General features: G+C 54.1%; 1 protein-coding gene across 3 annotated transcripts in view; it reads left to right on the top strand.

The window, feature by feature from the left end:
- LRFN5 (leucine rich repeat and fibronectin type III domain containing 5) overlaps nt 1-13,657 on the top strand; it is a 53,386-nt gene extending 39,729 nt beyond the window's left edge. For 2 of the 3 annotated variants that reach the window (XM_074583625.1, XM_074583626.1), the window contains exons 2-3: nt 4,222-5,629; nt 6,311-13,206. In XM_074583625.1, the coding sequence (XP_074439726.1) occupies nt 4,242-5,629; nt 6,311-7,253 (2,331 nt within the window). In that variant the 5' untranslated portion in view covers nt 4,222-4,241 and the 3' untranslated portion in view covers nt 7,254-13,206. Of the gene's footprint in view, nt 1-4,221; nt 5,630-6,310; nt 13,207-13,233 lie in introns of those variants that run through there. The other variant, XM_074583627.1, reaches the window with a different exon arrangement.
- The last annotated feature ends 449 nt before the right edge of the window (nt 13,658-14,106 follow it).

The raw sequence follows: 14,106 nt of genomic DNA, 5'->3' as shown, positions 1-14,106 counted from the left end.
AAAGCCGCAGTGGGTGGGATGTGCCGGTGCGGTCCTTCCTCAGGCAGCAGGGGAAGGATGCCCAGCACTGTATCCAGCAGCCACGCTGACCCACAGGGCAGCGGTTTCTCCCCAGAGCTTCTGTCCCTCAGCCACAGCCCCGCTGCTGGGTCCCACTGCCGATGTCCCCCAGCTCCGAGGAAGGGACACGGACCCCTGCGAGCTCTCGGGCAGGGGGGTAGCTCCCAGCACCTGCCCTGGGAAAACAGCAGAAGCTTCGCTGTCAGGCGTCAGGCAGCACGTGGCACGGTCTAGGGCTTATCCATACCGGTTCTGCCTTCTCTAGAAATCTCTTTAATTAAAATAATTGTTATTGTTCACTTTAATCTTGCCAGTTTAGACCTCATTACAAGGAGAAGAATTGCTTCCCAGAATGCATTGCTTTGCATGCGTATCCTTTGCGGCTGAAGGCTGGAGGAAAACGAGCGCAGCTTCGTGAAACAGCTCATTAGCCAGCCTGCCTCCGCCGCTGGGCTGGGCTTCCTTATCTACAGGGGATGTAACCTGGAGCGCACCTGACCACTGCTGCGGCAGCGCCAGGTGCACCGAAGGCGGCCCTGGAGCCAGCACAACCTGATGTCCTGGAGCTTTTCAAATCCCCAGAGGTTAGAGGGGGTGCAGCTGTATTTATCACAGTGTTTGAAGCCCTTTAGCAAAGACGGGGCTACAGTATTTCCTCTGTAGCGTACCTCCCCGTGCTGATTATCCTGCTCTGTCCTACAGCAAGTATGACCAGCATCAGAGAACCAAACCAGCATGTCCTCCCCACAAGGCAAATATGCCAGCTGGGTATCAGAAGGAGCTGCCTTGCAGCTGAGGGCTCCTCGCTGCCTGTATTGGGAGGTGTTGCTCCTCACCGGCGTGAGAGGGTTTTCTGGCTCATGGGGAACTCCGTGCACTGTGCTGGGGCAAGAGATCATGTTCCTGGCCCGTGGTCCTGGCCCATGCAACGGCTCCAGGGCCAGCAGAGCCCCAGGGATGCCTTGGTGAGGTTCTATGATATGAGTGTTTCTGTTTTCTTAGGTGCTTTGTTTCCGATTCAGCAAAACACTCAGGCATGTTTACAAATCGTTGACCTTTGTGAAATTGAAGGTCCTTGTTCTCTGCTTAAGTAGTTTTAGCAGCTCCTGTGCCATATATCACAGCATCTTCATTTATATGCACCCATTTTAGCATGGCTGCGGGATGCCTTTGGTGACTGGTGCCAGCTATTTCCCCATCCTTCATCCCCAGCAGGTGAATATCATCAACTTCTAGGCTTTTTTTTTTCTCACCACAAAATTGCATTTGCCAAGACCTTGAAAATCACGTCTTCTGCTGAGGCCTGGAGGGGCAGGAAAGGCACTCAATCGCTTCTGTCATGACCTTAGTGATAACAGATTATGTCTGAGCCAGGCACTGTATTAGCAGCTGGCTCTGAGCAGCTACCGGTGTGTGCTGCGTTGGGTTTCCCTGGCAAGCTGGCTTTGTGCAGCACCTACCATCTGAACGCAATCGGATGCAGTGGAAATCGTTTGTTAATTAATTACTGTCTCCTGGATCCTGCTGCTTCCGTGGGTTATGCAATTCACTATGTGCAAATGACCCTTTGTAGCACGGGACACATGGGCAGATGCTGCACTAAGTATGATAAAACCTTTTGCTCCCAAAGAAGATGGGGGAAAACCCTCCCCAGCAAGCCATGCATCGGGAAAGAGAAGCTATCTCAGCCTGGCGTACACGACATTTCGTTCCCGTGTCCCTTGGATCAATCCCAGGCAGAAATTTCAAATTCATTAGCTCTTTACATGACCTCGGTTTGTTGCTAGATCTGGTGGGCAGTCATTTATTTTCATACTCACTGCCAATGGGTCCGGTTGAGGCGTGCTCGGGCGCTGCCGTTCTCCCCGCAGGCGGGAGGCATTGGTGCTGCGGTGCCTGGTCACTCCGGCCGTGCCCCTGCGCCGGACCTCACCGGCAAAACCTCAAAAACTCTGCTAAAATCTGAAGAACGCCATGTCCACTGGTGGGTAACCTTGTCATAACCTTGTCGCTCCAGCTGTGGTTTAAGTCTACGTCTCCTTATGCCACCGTTTCATCTTCTAACAGTATTTCCAAACTTGTGAATGCGCCGTGCTGATTTAGTTTTAATCTTGTATAGCTCTTCAAATGAACTTGGCTGAATCCAAGCACATTACTTTAATCACAACTACAAATCTAAATTAGCAGTATTAAGTTAGAAAATCTAAATGAGCGTGATGTCCCCAGCCAAGGCTGCCTGGGGACCCGGCAGTCGTGCTGCAGATGCCCTGAGTTGCCGAGTCCCTTTGAATCTGGTACCTGCCAGACCTTGGTTAAAAGAAGAAGGTCCCACCTGGAAAGGGTGTGTGATGGCCCATGGCCATGACTGCGGCCACCGCATCGGGAAGTGGCCAGCCGGGCATCACCGGTGGGGTTTGGGAGCTGTAGCAGGCGGTTTGCTCTGCCGTCCTTCCTCCTCCGCTGCTCGGCATCACCATTCCCCTCCATGTCCGTCTCACCTGCAGGACCCCCAACCCGCAGTGCTGGCGTGGGCCGGACGAAACTGAATCCGCAAAAGGTGTTTGGACGCTGCCCGGGAAGATTGGTTTCTGCTGCAGTTAGTGGTAGCAGTGACAGTAACGGATCCGGTAACAGTTCCCAGCGCTACGGCAGTGAGGGGCCATGCCCGCAGCAGCATACTCAGTTGAAGACTTCTTTTTTTTTTATTTTCCAATGGGGACTAAAGAGTTGGAATCAGTAGTCATGATTCGTACAGCCACCAGGATCAGGAAAAAAATAAATGGGTAGTGCTGAAGAGCAGGGTTTAGAGGTTGATATTTTCACTCGTCCTTTTTGCACCTTGTTGGCTCCTCTTAGTTTGCGTGGCACTGTGCATGGACTATGGATGGACTGGACAATAGGAGCAGTAGTTGTTGTTCTGACATTAAAAGTCTGTAAATATCCATGACGATTCAAGACTCCTGCTTATGGCTAGCTGTGAGACTATTTTATTTTGGATGAGCTTCATTAGTACATTTCTGGGATGATAATATGTCTGAGTAATCCGTTCTGTACGCGTATGACTTTATCAGTCCCGAAGGGAGACGAGTGCTTCATTTCCGACGTGGCGTCCCGCAGAGCTCCGTTGCTCACGATGGCACGAGTTCCCTCTGGGACACGTAGGTGCGTCTCCACAGGACTGTGCCCCCGCTCCCGGAGGAGCGTCCTCCCACCCGCCCGCACTGGGAGGGACGTTGGGGGCTGCGCAGGGACCTGCACCGCGGCCCTCGCCGAGCTTTTGGCGTAGGCACTGATGGATGATTTCATTTAGTGGGTGTGGGCACTGTTGTTATCTTCCTTGTTTCCATACTCCGCGAGGATCCTGGATCTGGCGCTGTAAGAGATAAGGCTAATTGAACTGTCAGGCTTTCTGGGAGAGGAGTGCAGCACTGCTGGCTCTGGCAGCCGGGAAAACAGTGATGATCTAAAATTAGCCCACGTTCCACTTTTATTTAGATCCATGTTGTTGTGGGGGCTTTTCTTGTGGTTGTTTTTTTTTTGTGTTTTATTTGCATTTTTGGGGTTTGAATGACATAAAATTAGCTCCGTCTGAGTCTATTCTGAAAATAGCATTAAGAGCTTAAGTGTTGGCTATAAACCCATTGAACTGCCATGATTTAGAGGCCACTGTGAGTTTTAGCTTAGCGAGTAAAGCACACATGAACCATCCCTCATTTTCAATACCCAAACTGCATTATGGCAAAGTAACTCCAGAGCGTGAGGTCAGGAGCACCCGTTGGAAAGCCGAGTGCCTGGAGTGGAGGTGCGTTGTGTGGTGAGCTCTAGCAGGAGGGGCCCGAAAGGCACCGCTGACGCCACGTGTGGTGCCACCAGCTGCTTCCAGATCATGTTGTCGGTTGTGTGTAAGTGTCTGGGTGTCTGTATATATCCGTGTGTGTACACAAACGTGTGTATCTCTCAATGGTTCTTCTGGAAGGTAGTATAGAAGCTCTTATGTCAGGACACGGAGAAGGATAAAGACATCAGGTAACAAGATGGGGATGACACACTGTGACACGAACCTCGGTTTGATGATTTAACCACAGACGGTTCGTCTTTGCTTTTTTATTTTGTCATTTTCTTCTCTTGCAGAGACTAACAGATGTTTGCTCTTCCTTACAGGCTCTTGAACCTGATCTACAATGGAAAAACTGCTTTTGTTTCTGCTGTTCATTGGCATAGCGGTGAGAGCTCAGATCTGCCCAAAGCGCTGTGTCTGTCAGATTTTGTCTCCGAACCTTGCCACCCTTTGTGCCAAGAAAGGGCTCTTATTTGTTCCTCCCAACATTGACAGGAGGACCGTGGAGTTACGGCTGGCAGACAACTTTGTTACAAACATTAAAAGGAAAGACTTTGCCAATATGACCAGCCTGGTGGACCTGACGCTCTCCAGGAATACAATCAGTTTTATTACACCTCACGCATTTGCAGACTTGCGCAATTTGCGGGCTTTGCATTTGAACAGCAACCGATTGACTAAGATCACCAATGACATGTTCAGTGGACTCTCCAATCTTCACCACTTGATACTTAACAACAACCAGCTGACTTTAATTTCTTCCACAGCTTTCGATGATGTTTTAGCTCTTGAGGAATTGGATTTGTCTTACAACAATCTGGAAACCATCCCCTGGGATGCGGTGGAGAAGATGGTTAGTTTGCACACCCTCAGTCTAGACCACAACATGATTGACCATATTCCTAAGGGGACCTTCTCCCATCTCCACAAGATGACCAGGTTGGACGTCACGTCTAACAAACTGCAGAAGCTACCGCCTGATCCTCTCTTCCAGCGAGCTCAGGTACTGGCAACCTCAGGAATTATCAGCCCCTCGACTTTTGCGTTGAGCTTTGGTGGGAACCCTTTGCATTGCAACTGCGAGCTTTTGTGGCTGAGGCGTCTTTCGAGGGAAGACGACCTGGAGACCTGTGCTTCTCCCACGCTCTTGTCTGGACGGTACTTCTGGTCGATCCCTGAGGAGGAGTTCCTGTGCGAGCCCCCTCTCATCACCCGGCACACCCACGAGCTGCGGGTGCTGGAGGGCCAGCGGGCAGCGCTGCGGTGCAAGGCCCGGGGGGACCCCGAACCAGCAATTCATTGGATCTCACCTGAGGGCAAACTGATTTCAAACGCAACGAGGTCCGTGGTGTACGACAATGGGACGCTCGACATCCTTATAACGACGGTGAAGGATACGGGCTCCTTCACCTGCATTGCTTCCAATCCGGCTGGGGAGGCCACGCAGACGGTGGACCTGCACATAATCAAACTCCCCCACTTGCTGAACAGCACAAACCACATCCACGAGCCCGACCCCGGCTCCTCGGATATCTCCACTTCCACCAAGTCAGGCTCCAACACGAGCAGCAGCAACGGGGACACTAAAGTCAGCCAAGACAAGAAGGTGGTCGTTGCGGAAGCAACATCCTCTACAGCCCTGCTGAAGTTCAATTTTCAGAGGAATATACCCGGGATACGTATGTTCCAAATCCAGTACAACGGTACTTACGATGACTCCCTTGTTTACAGGTAAGGCAGCCCCAGCCGCCGCAGCGGGGCCCTGCCAGGCTGCCTGGCACTGGCGTGCGGCCCCGGCTCCCAGCAGACCCCATGCCGGAGCCGCAGGACCCCACACCACGCCGTCCGAGCAGAGCCCTGCCTGGGAAGCAGATGGTGGGAGCTGTGGGAAACACTCAGGCAATTTTCTACTCGCAAATAGGGAAATTACCTTGAATGGTGTTATTTTTAGATAATCCAAGCGGACCTCTAATCCTCTGAACTAATCTGATTGGCAGAAGGGTTGTAAAGGTGGATGGGTTAAATGGATCTTAACGCTCTCAGCTTTATGAAAATGCAGGGTGAAAGGTAAACGCGTTCCTCGTGGCGCTTTCCGGCGGTGCCCATGCTGGTGTGCGAGCGGAGCGCAGAGAGGCTCTGTGCCGCCAGCTCTAACAGTCACACCATTCAAAACCCTCTTCGCTTGGTGATTTCTGTTATGTTTTTGACGTAGTCACTGTCATGGGGGGCTCTGCCATGCCAAGCCATGCCGGGGGGCTTGGCGGGGACTGCTGCGGCACCACACACAGGGCAGCAGCGGGAACGGAGGAGATGAGCTTTGGTGGTGGTCACCGCGGCCAGGGGCTGCAGCACACGGCGGGGGGTGCCTGCGGGTCTGCTGGGTTCATTCACACTGATTTCCTTCTCCCCCAGAATGATACCTCCCACAAGCAAGACCTTCCTGGTCAACAACCTGGCCGCTGGGACTGTGTATGACCTGTGCGTCCTGGCCATCTACGACGACGGGATCACCTCGCTCACCGCCACCAGGGTGGTGGGCTGCACGCAGTTCACCACCGAGCAGGATTATGTGCGCTGCCACTTCATGCAGTCCCAGTTCCTGGGTGGGACCATGATTATCATCATTGGTGGGATTATTGTGGCCTCCGTGCTCGTGTTCATCATCATCCTCATGATCCGCTACAAGGTGTGTAACAACAACGGGCAGCAGAAGGCCACCAAGGTCAGCAACGTGTACTCGCAGACGAACGGGGCTCAGATCCAGGGCTGCAGCGGGGTGCTGTCGCAGTCGATGTCCAAGCAGGCTGTGGGGCACGAGGAGGGCATCCAGTGCTGCAAGGCTGCCAGTGACGGCGTGACGCAGTCGCCGGAGACCGTCTCCAGCCAGGACTCGGCCACCACTACCTCCGCTTTGCCTCCTGCCTGGACTTCCAGCACTTCTGTCTCGCAGAAGCAGAAGCGAAAGCCGGGGCCAAAGCCAAGCAGCGAGCCGCAGAGCGAAGCTGTCGGCAGCATCGAGTCCCAGAACACTAACAGAAATAACTCCACTGCCCTGCAGTTAGCTAGCCGTCCCCCCGACTCTCTCAAAGGGGCTCCCACGTACAAAAGAGCACAATCAAAGCCAAGTAAGTTCCTCACTTTGCCAGCTGACGCATCCCGAGCCAAGCGCAGGCTGTCCCTGGGCGGCGAGCTGATGGAGCCCCGCGGCCCCGGCAGCGCCCGCGGCGCAGCTGGACTGCGGTCCAAACGGAGCCTGTCCATGAACGGGATGCTAGTCCAGTCAGACAGCTCTGATGTGGATAGTGGAAAAGCAACTTTCTCCAGTTCTGAGTGGATATTGGAAAGCACTGTGTGACCTGCTTTTTTTTTCTTTTTTTTTTTTTTTTAATTTTCATTTTTATTTTAATGACAAACAAAACACCAAACGTTGTGTGAAACTCCCTCTCCTGGGGAATTGGATTTGGAAGTCCACTGTTGTCTTGCTGATTAATGGCTTGTTCATGCGGGGTTCTGTATAAGCCACCTAGTGCACACAGGGTTTTATTTAGTTTTCATTTGATTTTATTTAATATCAAAACCGAAGGCAACATTCAGAGATTAAAAAAAAAAAAAAAAAAAGGAAAAAAAAAGATTAAGGGGTGAAAAAAAGCGTGAAACAGCACCAGTGCCTTCCCTACTCTAGGACTGGCTTCCTGGTTCTGCGGTAGCAGAAAACAAAAGAGAGAGTTTTCACAGAAAAAGCCTTTTATAAAGGAAATGAAATTTCCTCTGAGCTAACAAATAACCACTTCTGGATCAATCAGTAAAATGATATTTTTTAAAACGGTCAGACTGTATATTTCTTTTCCGTGACAATGGTGTTGCCTTTGTTTTTAGGCAGATGCTGTACAGAAACAACAACGCTGTGTTGTTATGTTGTGTAAAATAAAATATTCACTCCGTACACCAGCCAGCCTCGCGGTAACTGCCCACCCAGGAGCCGTGCCCGGGGCTGCGGGCGCCGCGGGGCCAGGAGGAGGAGGAGGAAGAGGATGCTGAGGCCAGGGGTTCCTCTCCTCGTGCCGGGGCCTGGCTCGCTGGGCTGGGTGCCGCTGGAGCATCAGGGCTCTGCCGCCGGGTCTCCCCGGAAGGGTGCCCGACCCACGGTGCCCGAGCACCCTCGTCCCCTGGCTCTGGGTCCGGTGGTGGTGGTGGCCACCTGCTCTCTGTGCACCCTCCTTGGCCCCATCTGAGAGCCCGGGGTTGCCACAGCAATGGTTTTTCCAGTAAAACACGCTGCTGCCTGGCACCAGCGCTGAGGGCAGGCGTCTGCCCTGTCTGCCAACCCAGGCAGGGCTGGTTTGCTGCTGGGCTGGCAGAGCTGGCCCCCATCCCGGCAGTTGGCGTGGGGACAGCTGTCCCCTTCCTGGCACCTGGTGAAACGTGGGCGCCTGCGGGGAATGTGGGGCATTGCTGCCGTCCTGCAGGACGCCTTCGGGGCAGGGAAATGGGGCTGGGTCGCGCTGCCGGCAGAGCGTGGGGCCTCGGGGTGCAGGCAGAGGGCTGGGCAGGGGCGGCAGGTCAACCCCCGGCCTGTGGGGCAGGGCTGCAGCAGACCCGTACGTGGCCATTGAGCAGCTCATAGTGATGGTGGGGATGATGACGGTCATCTCCTTTCACGTGGCCATTGAGCGGCTCATAGTGATGGTGGGGATGATGACGGTCATCTCCTTTCCTAGACGTTTTGGGGCATATTTCCTGTAAGCTCTACAGCTTGTTCCAGTTCTTGTTAATCCCGGTGCACAGTGAAGGGACGTGACAATGGTCTCATCTTCAGCCTGCTGTTTGATTGCGGGGCCTGAGGGGTAGAATAATTTCAGGACGCTATGGAAGGGCATGAACATATGGCAATAGGTGATAGCAATTGAGAACCCCATGTTGTGAGGGTGGCAGGCATGCTGCTGCTGCTCTGCTCGTTCTAAAGAAAAGTCTACGATTAACATTAAATAAACTTGTATGGTCATCATTTTTAAATTAGGGACAGCTTAACTCTGCAACATTACTGCATTCTCAGATGCCAAATAATATAGGTTTGGTGCGGGCTTTGTGGCCATTACAGTGATGGAATAGTTAAATTTTATGTCCTGTGTGCTGTTCCTGAGGGCAGTGTAACCCAGGCAGATGCCTGAGGAGACCCTGGCTGTGACCAGGGCATGGGCCGGCCTGAGAGCTGTGGTGGCAGGGAACGTCTGCCAGTGGGGACCATTTCCCGGCAGCCCTGGTCCCGGCCTCCGCGGTGACCCCTCTTGCTCCCAGCCATCGTGGGTTGGTCTCTGCAGCTTTGCTGCCTGTCGTGGGAAAACAGAGTCTGCGTGGGGTGGTGTAAGGGACATAAAAAGAAGCAGCTGTTTCTTTTTTACAAAGTCATTCACTTCCCTTGGGAAACGCAGGGACCGAAAAAGAAACGAAGCCTCAAAATTAGAATACCCGCTTCTTGCTGGAGAAGTTAAAAGAATTAATAATAAAAAATTCTCTCCTTAGATTACTGTAGAAGGCAAGGTTCTTCTGGAGGGGCTGTACGCCCAGAAGCTGGCTGTTCGGGTGGTGCGCCGTCAGAGGCAGGAGGTGTTAGCCCAGGTTCTGGTGGTCTGGCCACGTCACGCGTGGGAGAAGCGAGGAGCTGTGCCCGCAGCCAGCACCTGCCCTGTGCGCTGGGCTGTGGGGAGAGCGTTAGGGGCTTGCTGCTGGGCTACGGGCTTCAGTCCTGCATTTTGAAAACGTCAAACGAAAATGCTTTATATGTTGTCTAAAATTGGACATAGATGTGTCTAGAGTTTTGTGAAAGTGCTAAAATATTAATAGCTTCTTGTGGTTTAGGGAGGTTTATTTTTTCTACTTTTAATTTTTTACTCGAAGGAATCATTTTCTAAACACCGAAGCTGAGTGTTCTGTCCACGGTGCATCTGTATAAGCAGCTTAGAAGGACCATATGTCCCTGCGTTTGGTTTAATTCTCTGCTAATAGTGCAGGAATGGTTCAAAGCGTGGAAAGCCTTATGAAGGAGGAAATTCTCTGGCCTTTCTGTTCTGCAAAACCAGAGGTTGCCAACAGTTGGAGGCAGAAAAAGTGCGGAGATGTCCCTTGACCAGAATGACATCGGTAGGGCTTTCTTCGGGGTGCAGCCCTCCGATGCTTTCTAATGCTTCAGAAGTGAGAATAGGATTTAATAAACCCCGGCAGAGCGTTCCCGGCCGGGGGTGATGGGTGCTGTCCGGGGGGTGCTGGGGATGCGGGGTGGCTGTGGCTGGGTCCCAGGCGATGCTGACCTGCCCCACGGGGCATCGCCCACCTGCGGGGCTGCTCCATGTGCGCTTCCTGGGAACAGATTCACCCAGGCTTTAGCCTGAGGTGGTGTCTCCTTTCACAAGCCCCGGCGGAGGAGAAACTACTTTAGAAATGTGTTTACTCTTATGAAAATTGCTGGCACATGCTTCCTCTCACACCTTTTCCTGATCCTTCTCCCAGAGCACAGGCGTTGTGGTGAGGAGGGTTGGGAGGAACAGTGCATGGCTGGAGAAGCGGGGCTTTGCTGGGTGACAGGTTCGTTGTGTCAGTTGTTTTCTGTGCTGCCTTTCTGCTTGTGTTCTGGGCATGTTCCTTACAGTCAATACATGGTACTGCTCCGCTCTGGCTGCCAATGTGGCTTTATTTCTGCCAGCGTGTTCCCGTGTGTTTGACAGCCCTCCCCATGCACCCGGGCAGCCCTGCTGTAATGAAGAATGAACTGGCAAGTGACAGCCATGTGTCCCGTGCCCGGGAGAGGGGACACGGCTCCTGAGCACACACCGCTCTGGCTGGGACGGGCCTGGAGCCTGCAGTGCCTGGGGTGGCTGCTACCACGGCACACTGCTGGCGCCAGGGGTCCCACCGGGGTGCCACCATGAGATTGTGCCGTCCCTGCTGGCTGCAAAGCTCCTGGAGGCTCGAGGCTTGCTGCCAGCAGCACAGGGACGCTCCTGCCTCCCAAGGACCATGAAAGCCCTGCTGGCCACCGCTTCGGGACTGCACCAGCATCTCCCAGTACCTCCTTGGGCACCTGAGCACGGTCACTGTGCCAGGTGGACACCTGGCATTGAGCATCCTGGGCCAGCGGAGCCACACTGAGACATGAAGGCCAACGGTGCTGCCGCAGCCAGCGCTGGCTACGCGTGTGCCCCTGAGAAGGCGCCGTGCTGCCTGTCCTGTGAAACCGCACCTGGAGCCACGGCAGGCACTGGCACAGAGAGGGACCGCCCTCCTTCCCGCGGGAACTGATGCAGCCAGAAGAAGGAATGGTCACAGCTGATATCTCTTACTGTCGCTTCTCTTGCTATGACTGGAGAGGAACGGGAATCTCAGCAGCACCGCTCGCAGAGCAGCAACATCCGTCAGTGTTGCAGTGGCTCAAGAGTGTTCACTGTCCTGGCCAGGTGCCGCCTGCAACCAGGGGTGTGCTCTCGCTCTCCTAAAGCAGCAGTAACAGCCACGAAATCACTCAGCGCCTTTTCCCTAGGAACGTAGTAATTTTAATGTTGGTCAGAGTTCTGGTTTAAAATAAGCAAATGTCAGTCACTGGGGTCCTGCATACAGAAAACACGTATCCCGTATTTCCCCTTTGCAGATGTGTTTCTGGGTGCCCTGCTGTGTGTCGGGGTGTCCAGACCCACTGCCAGAGCCTGGCTGCCGGATGGGGCTGTGCTGGGTAAGTAACGGCCCCAGCACCTGCCTGCCCGGGGCTTCCAGTACCTCTGTGGGTCCTGCTGCGGCGCTGCAGCCCCCGCCGCCGCTGCTGCCCTTGGAGCTGCATTGTCCCTCGGGGCACGCGTCGAGGGCTTCTGCCGACACGGGCAGCAGTTTCGTCTTTCCTTCCGTGCAGGCGGGTGCATCGCAGTAGGCATTGAATGTCAGATTAAATCAGCTCTGTACGTAAGAATACACATGCCCTACGCTGACTGTCACTGTTTGAGTGTGGCTGGGGTCTGGCTTTCACAACTCTACGAACGTCCACGAAACCGAAATGCGCAGGTTAGTGGGGGCTAAAGCACCTACACCCTGGCAGCAGTAATATAAGCCCAACAAAAGGCAAGTCGTACTGGTCTTGCTGACGTAGACTTTTAATGTAATTGATTTATTCACAAGAGCCGGGCGTGAAGGCTGCGGCTGTAGAAAGAAGGAAGCATAGCTTGGAAGGAAGGAAACTAAAAGGCAAAAAAAGCAAACGTGGTACGTGTCAGCTGCAGAGAGACCCCACGCCGGAAACTTTGAAAATGAACAGAGCAAGCTCCTGGATTTGTTGTGCTAGAGCAAGCTGTGTCACCTCAGGTTGTTCCAAGCACTGCACTTCAGAAAGCATTCCTGTCATAAATCCGGGAGTTGAGAGCAAGTCGGTGTGCGGAGCCTGGTGCCGAGCTGGTTTCCCCCAGACTGCAGTTCTCCGTGGGAGTGCCAGGTCGCTGCTCCGGAGGCGTCTGCCGTGTTTTGTGTGCAAGCCGTGCAGTCTCTGCAGGGGAAATCTCCCCTAGGAGAGGGAAAGGAGGACAACCAGTGTCCCGGGAGGGTGGCGGAGGGCAGCACCAGCCCGCGGGATGCAGGGACCCTGCCAGACCCCGGCCCTGGCTTCACACATGAGGCTGTAGGCAGTTGGAGCTGTAACCCCCAGCAAACCAAGGATCAATTTAAATCATGGCATCTAGTTTGTAATTACATACCACAACTGCAGCGTTGCATTCCCCAAGGTAAGTGAAGCCGTGCCGGGGTGGCCATGCCGGTGGGACTGCAGGCTCTTCTGCGGAAAACCAGCTGTCGCTATGCTGTGGACTGGTGGAAACGATGTGGGAGCTCGGGGCAGGACAGTTACACATCTGCACGGTCTCTACAGTGGCTTTTTCTCTTGCATGTAGACCTCTCGAAGGCAGGTGCTGGATTGGTGCCCATCCCCTGCTCCGTTCAGGTGCTTTTGGTTCTGTGCAACCCTCTGACCCTGTGCAGAGTGGGAATCCCTGCCGCGGGGAAAAGCCTGGCCTCATGAGCACAGACGCAAACCTAGAAACTGGGAAATTCTCTGATTCTGGAGCAATGAGATTTATTGGTTCCGTTGTGGGTTTTGGGGAGGCATTTTGTTATTTGGCTTTCCCTTTAGCAGCAGTAGCAGCAGCACCGCTGTGCAGCTCCCGGGGCTGTGAGTGCGGTGCGGTGCCTGGGCTGGCCCTGCCGAGCACCCCTGGTGCCACCGGCCCCGCAGCACGTCGGCTTCGGCTGCGGGGAAGGGCCGGGTCCCACTCCTTGTCCCTCACCGTCTGTTTTGTCTCTTTGCACAGAAGCTGGGGCCGATCCACAGGACGCCTGCCCTCCTCCGCTCCCCGAAAACGTTGCCACCGACGTTCTTACTCGGCAGAAAACAATACGGTTCCAACTCACCGAAGATTAATGTGTCGCACCGTGCTCAGCCCACCGAAACCTTTACTTGAAGCTGCAGCTGAAGCCGAGAGGCCGTCGAAGTTGGCTGCGTCAGATAAACTTTCTTCCCCTGATCACAGATTGCCCATCTCCCATCTGCCACATTACGTCTAAATACCTTTTTTTCTGGTGTCCAAGGTTTTTATAAAACTAAAAATTATGATGAAAAATCTGGTGGCAGCAGCTGCAGTCCCAAGTCATGTTAAATGTCGCCAGTGGTGAGTTCACAAACTGTAAACATGGTAGCTTATTTCACCTGAACAAATAAATGTTTTACTAGACGGCGTGGGCTGTTGGTTGATCCGGAGGGTTTTCCCGGCAGCAGATGTGCCTGTCTGGGTGCGGTGCTGGGAAGGGCCCCGTGCCGGCTGTGGTGCATGCACCCGGCGGCGTAACGAGGGGTCGGGCTCAGCACAGCACAGGGGACGGCAGGGGTGGCTGTGTCTGCAGCGCGGGGCTCTGTGGAGCCAGCACAGAGAGATGTGACCGTCCCCAGCCCAGCTGCGGCCACCGCTGCCCCTGCCCAGGACCCCGGGCTGGGTCCAGCGCCGATGCCGAGTGCTGGGCGAGGGCACAGGCTGTAAATGGAGAGGGAGCCCCTGTCCCTGTCCCTTCCTGCTGTGGGGAAAGCCCCGGGGCCTCCAGAGACGCCCTCTCCTGCGGGTTACGGCAGCGCGGGCTCCTGCAGCACCGTGTGCCGGGAGTGCCATGGAACAGGCACAGCACTGTGTGCC

Source organism: Larus michahellis, chromosome 4 (assembly GCF_964199755.1).
Source record: "Larus michahellis chromosome 4, bLarMic1.1, whole genome shotgun sequence".
Taxonomy (NCBI): domain Eukaryota; kingdom Metazoa; phylum Chordata; class Aves; order Charadriiformes; family Laridae; genus Larus; species Larus michahellis.
The sequence above is the reverse complement of the archived record's forward strand: the minus strand, read 5'-3'. Positions and strand labels throughout refer to the sequence as shown.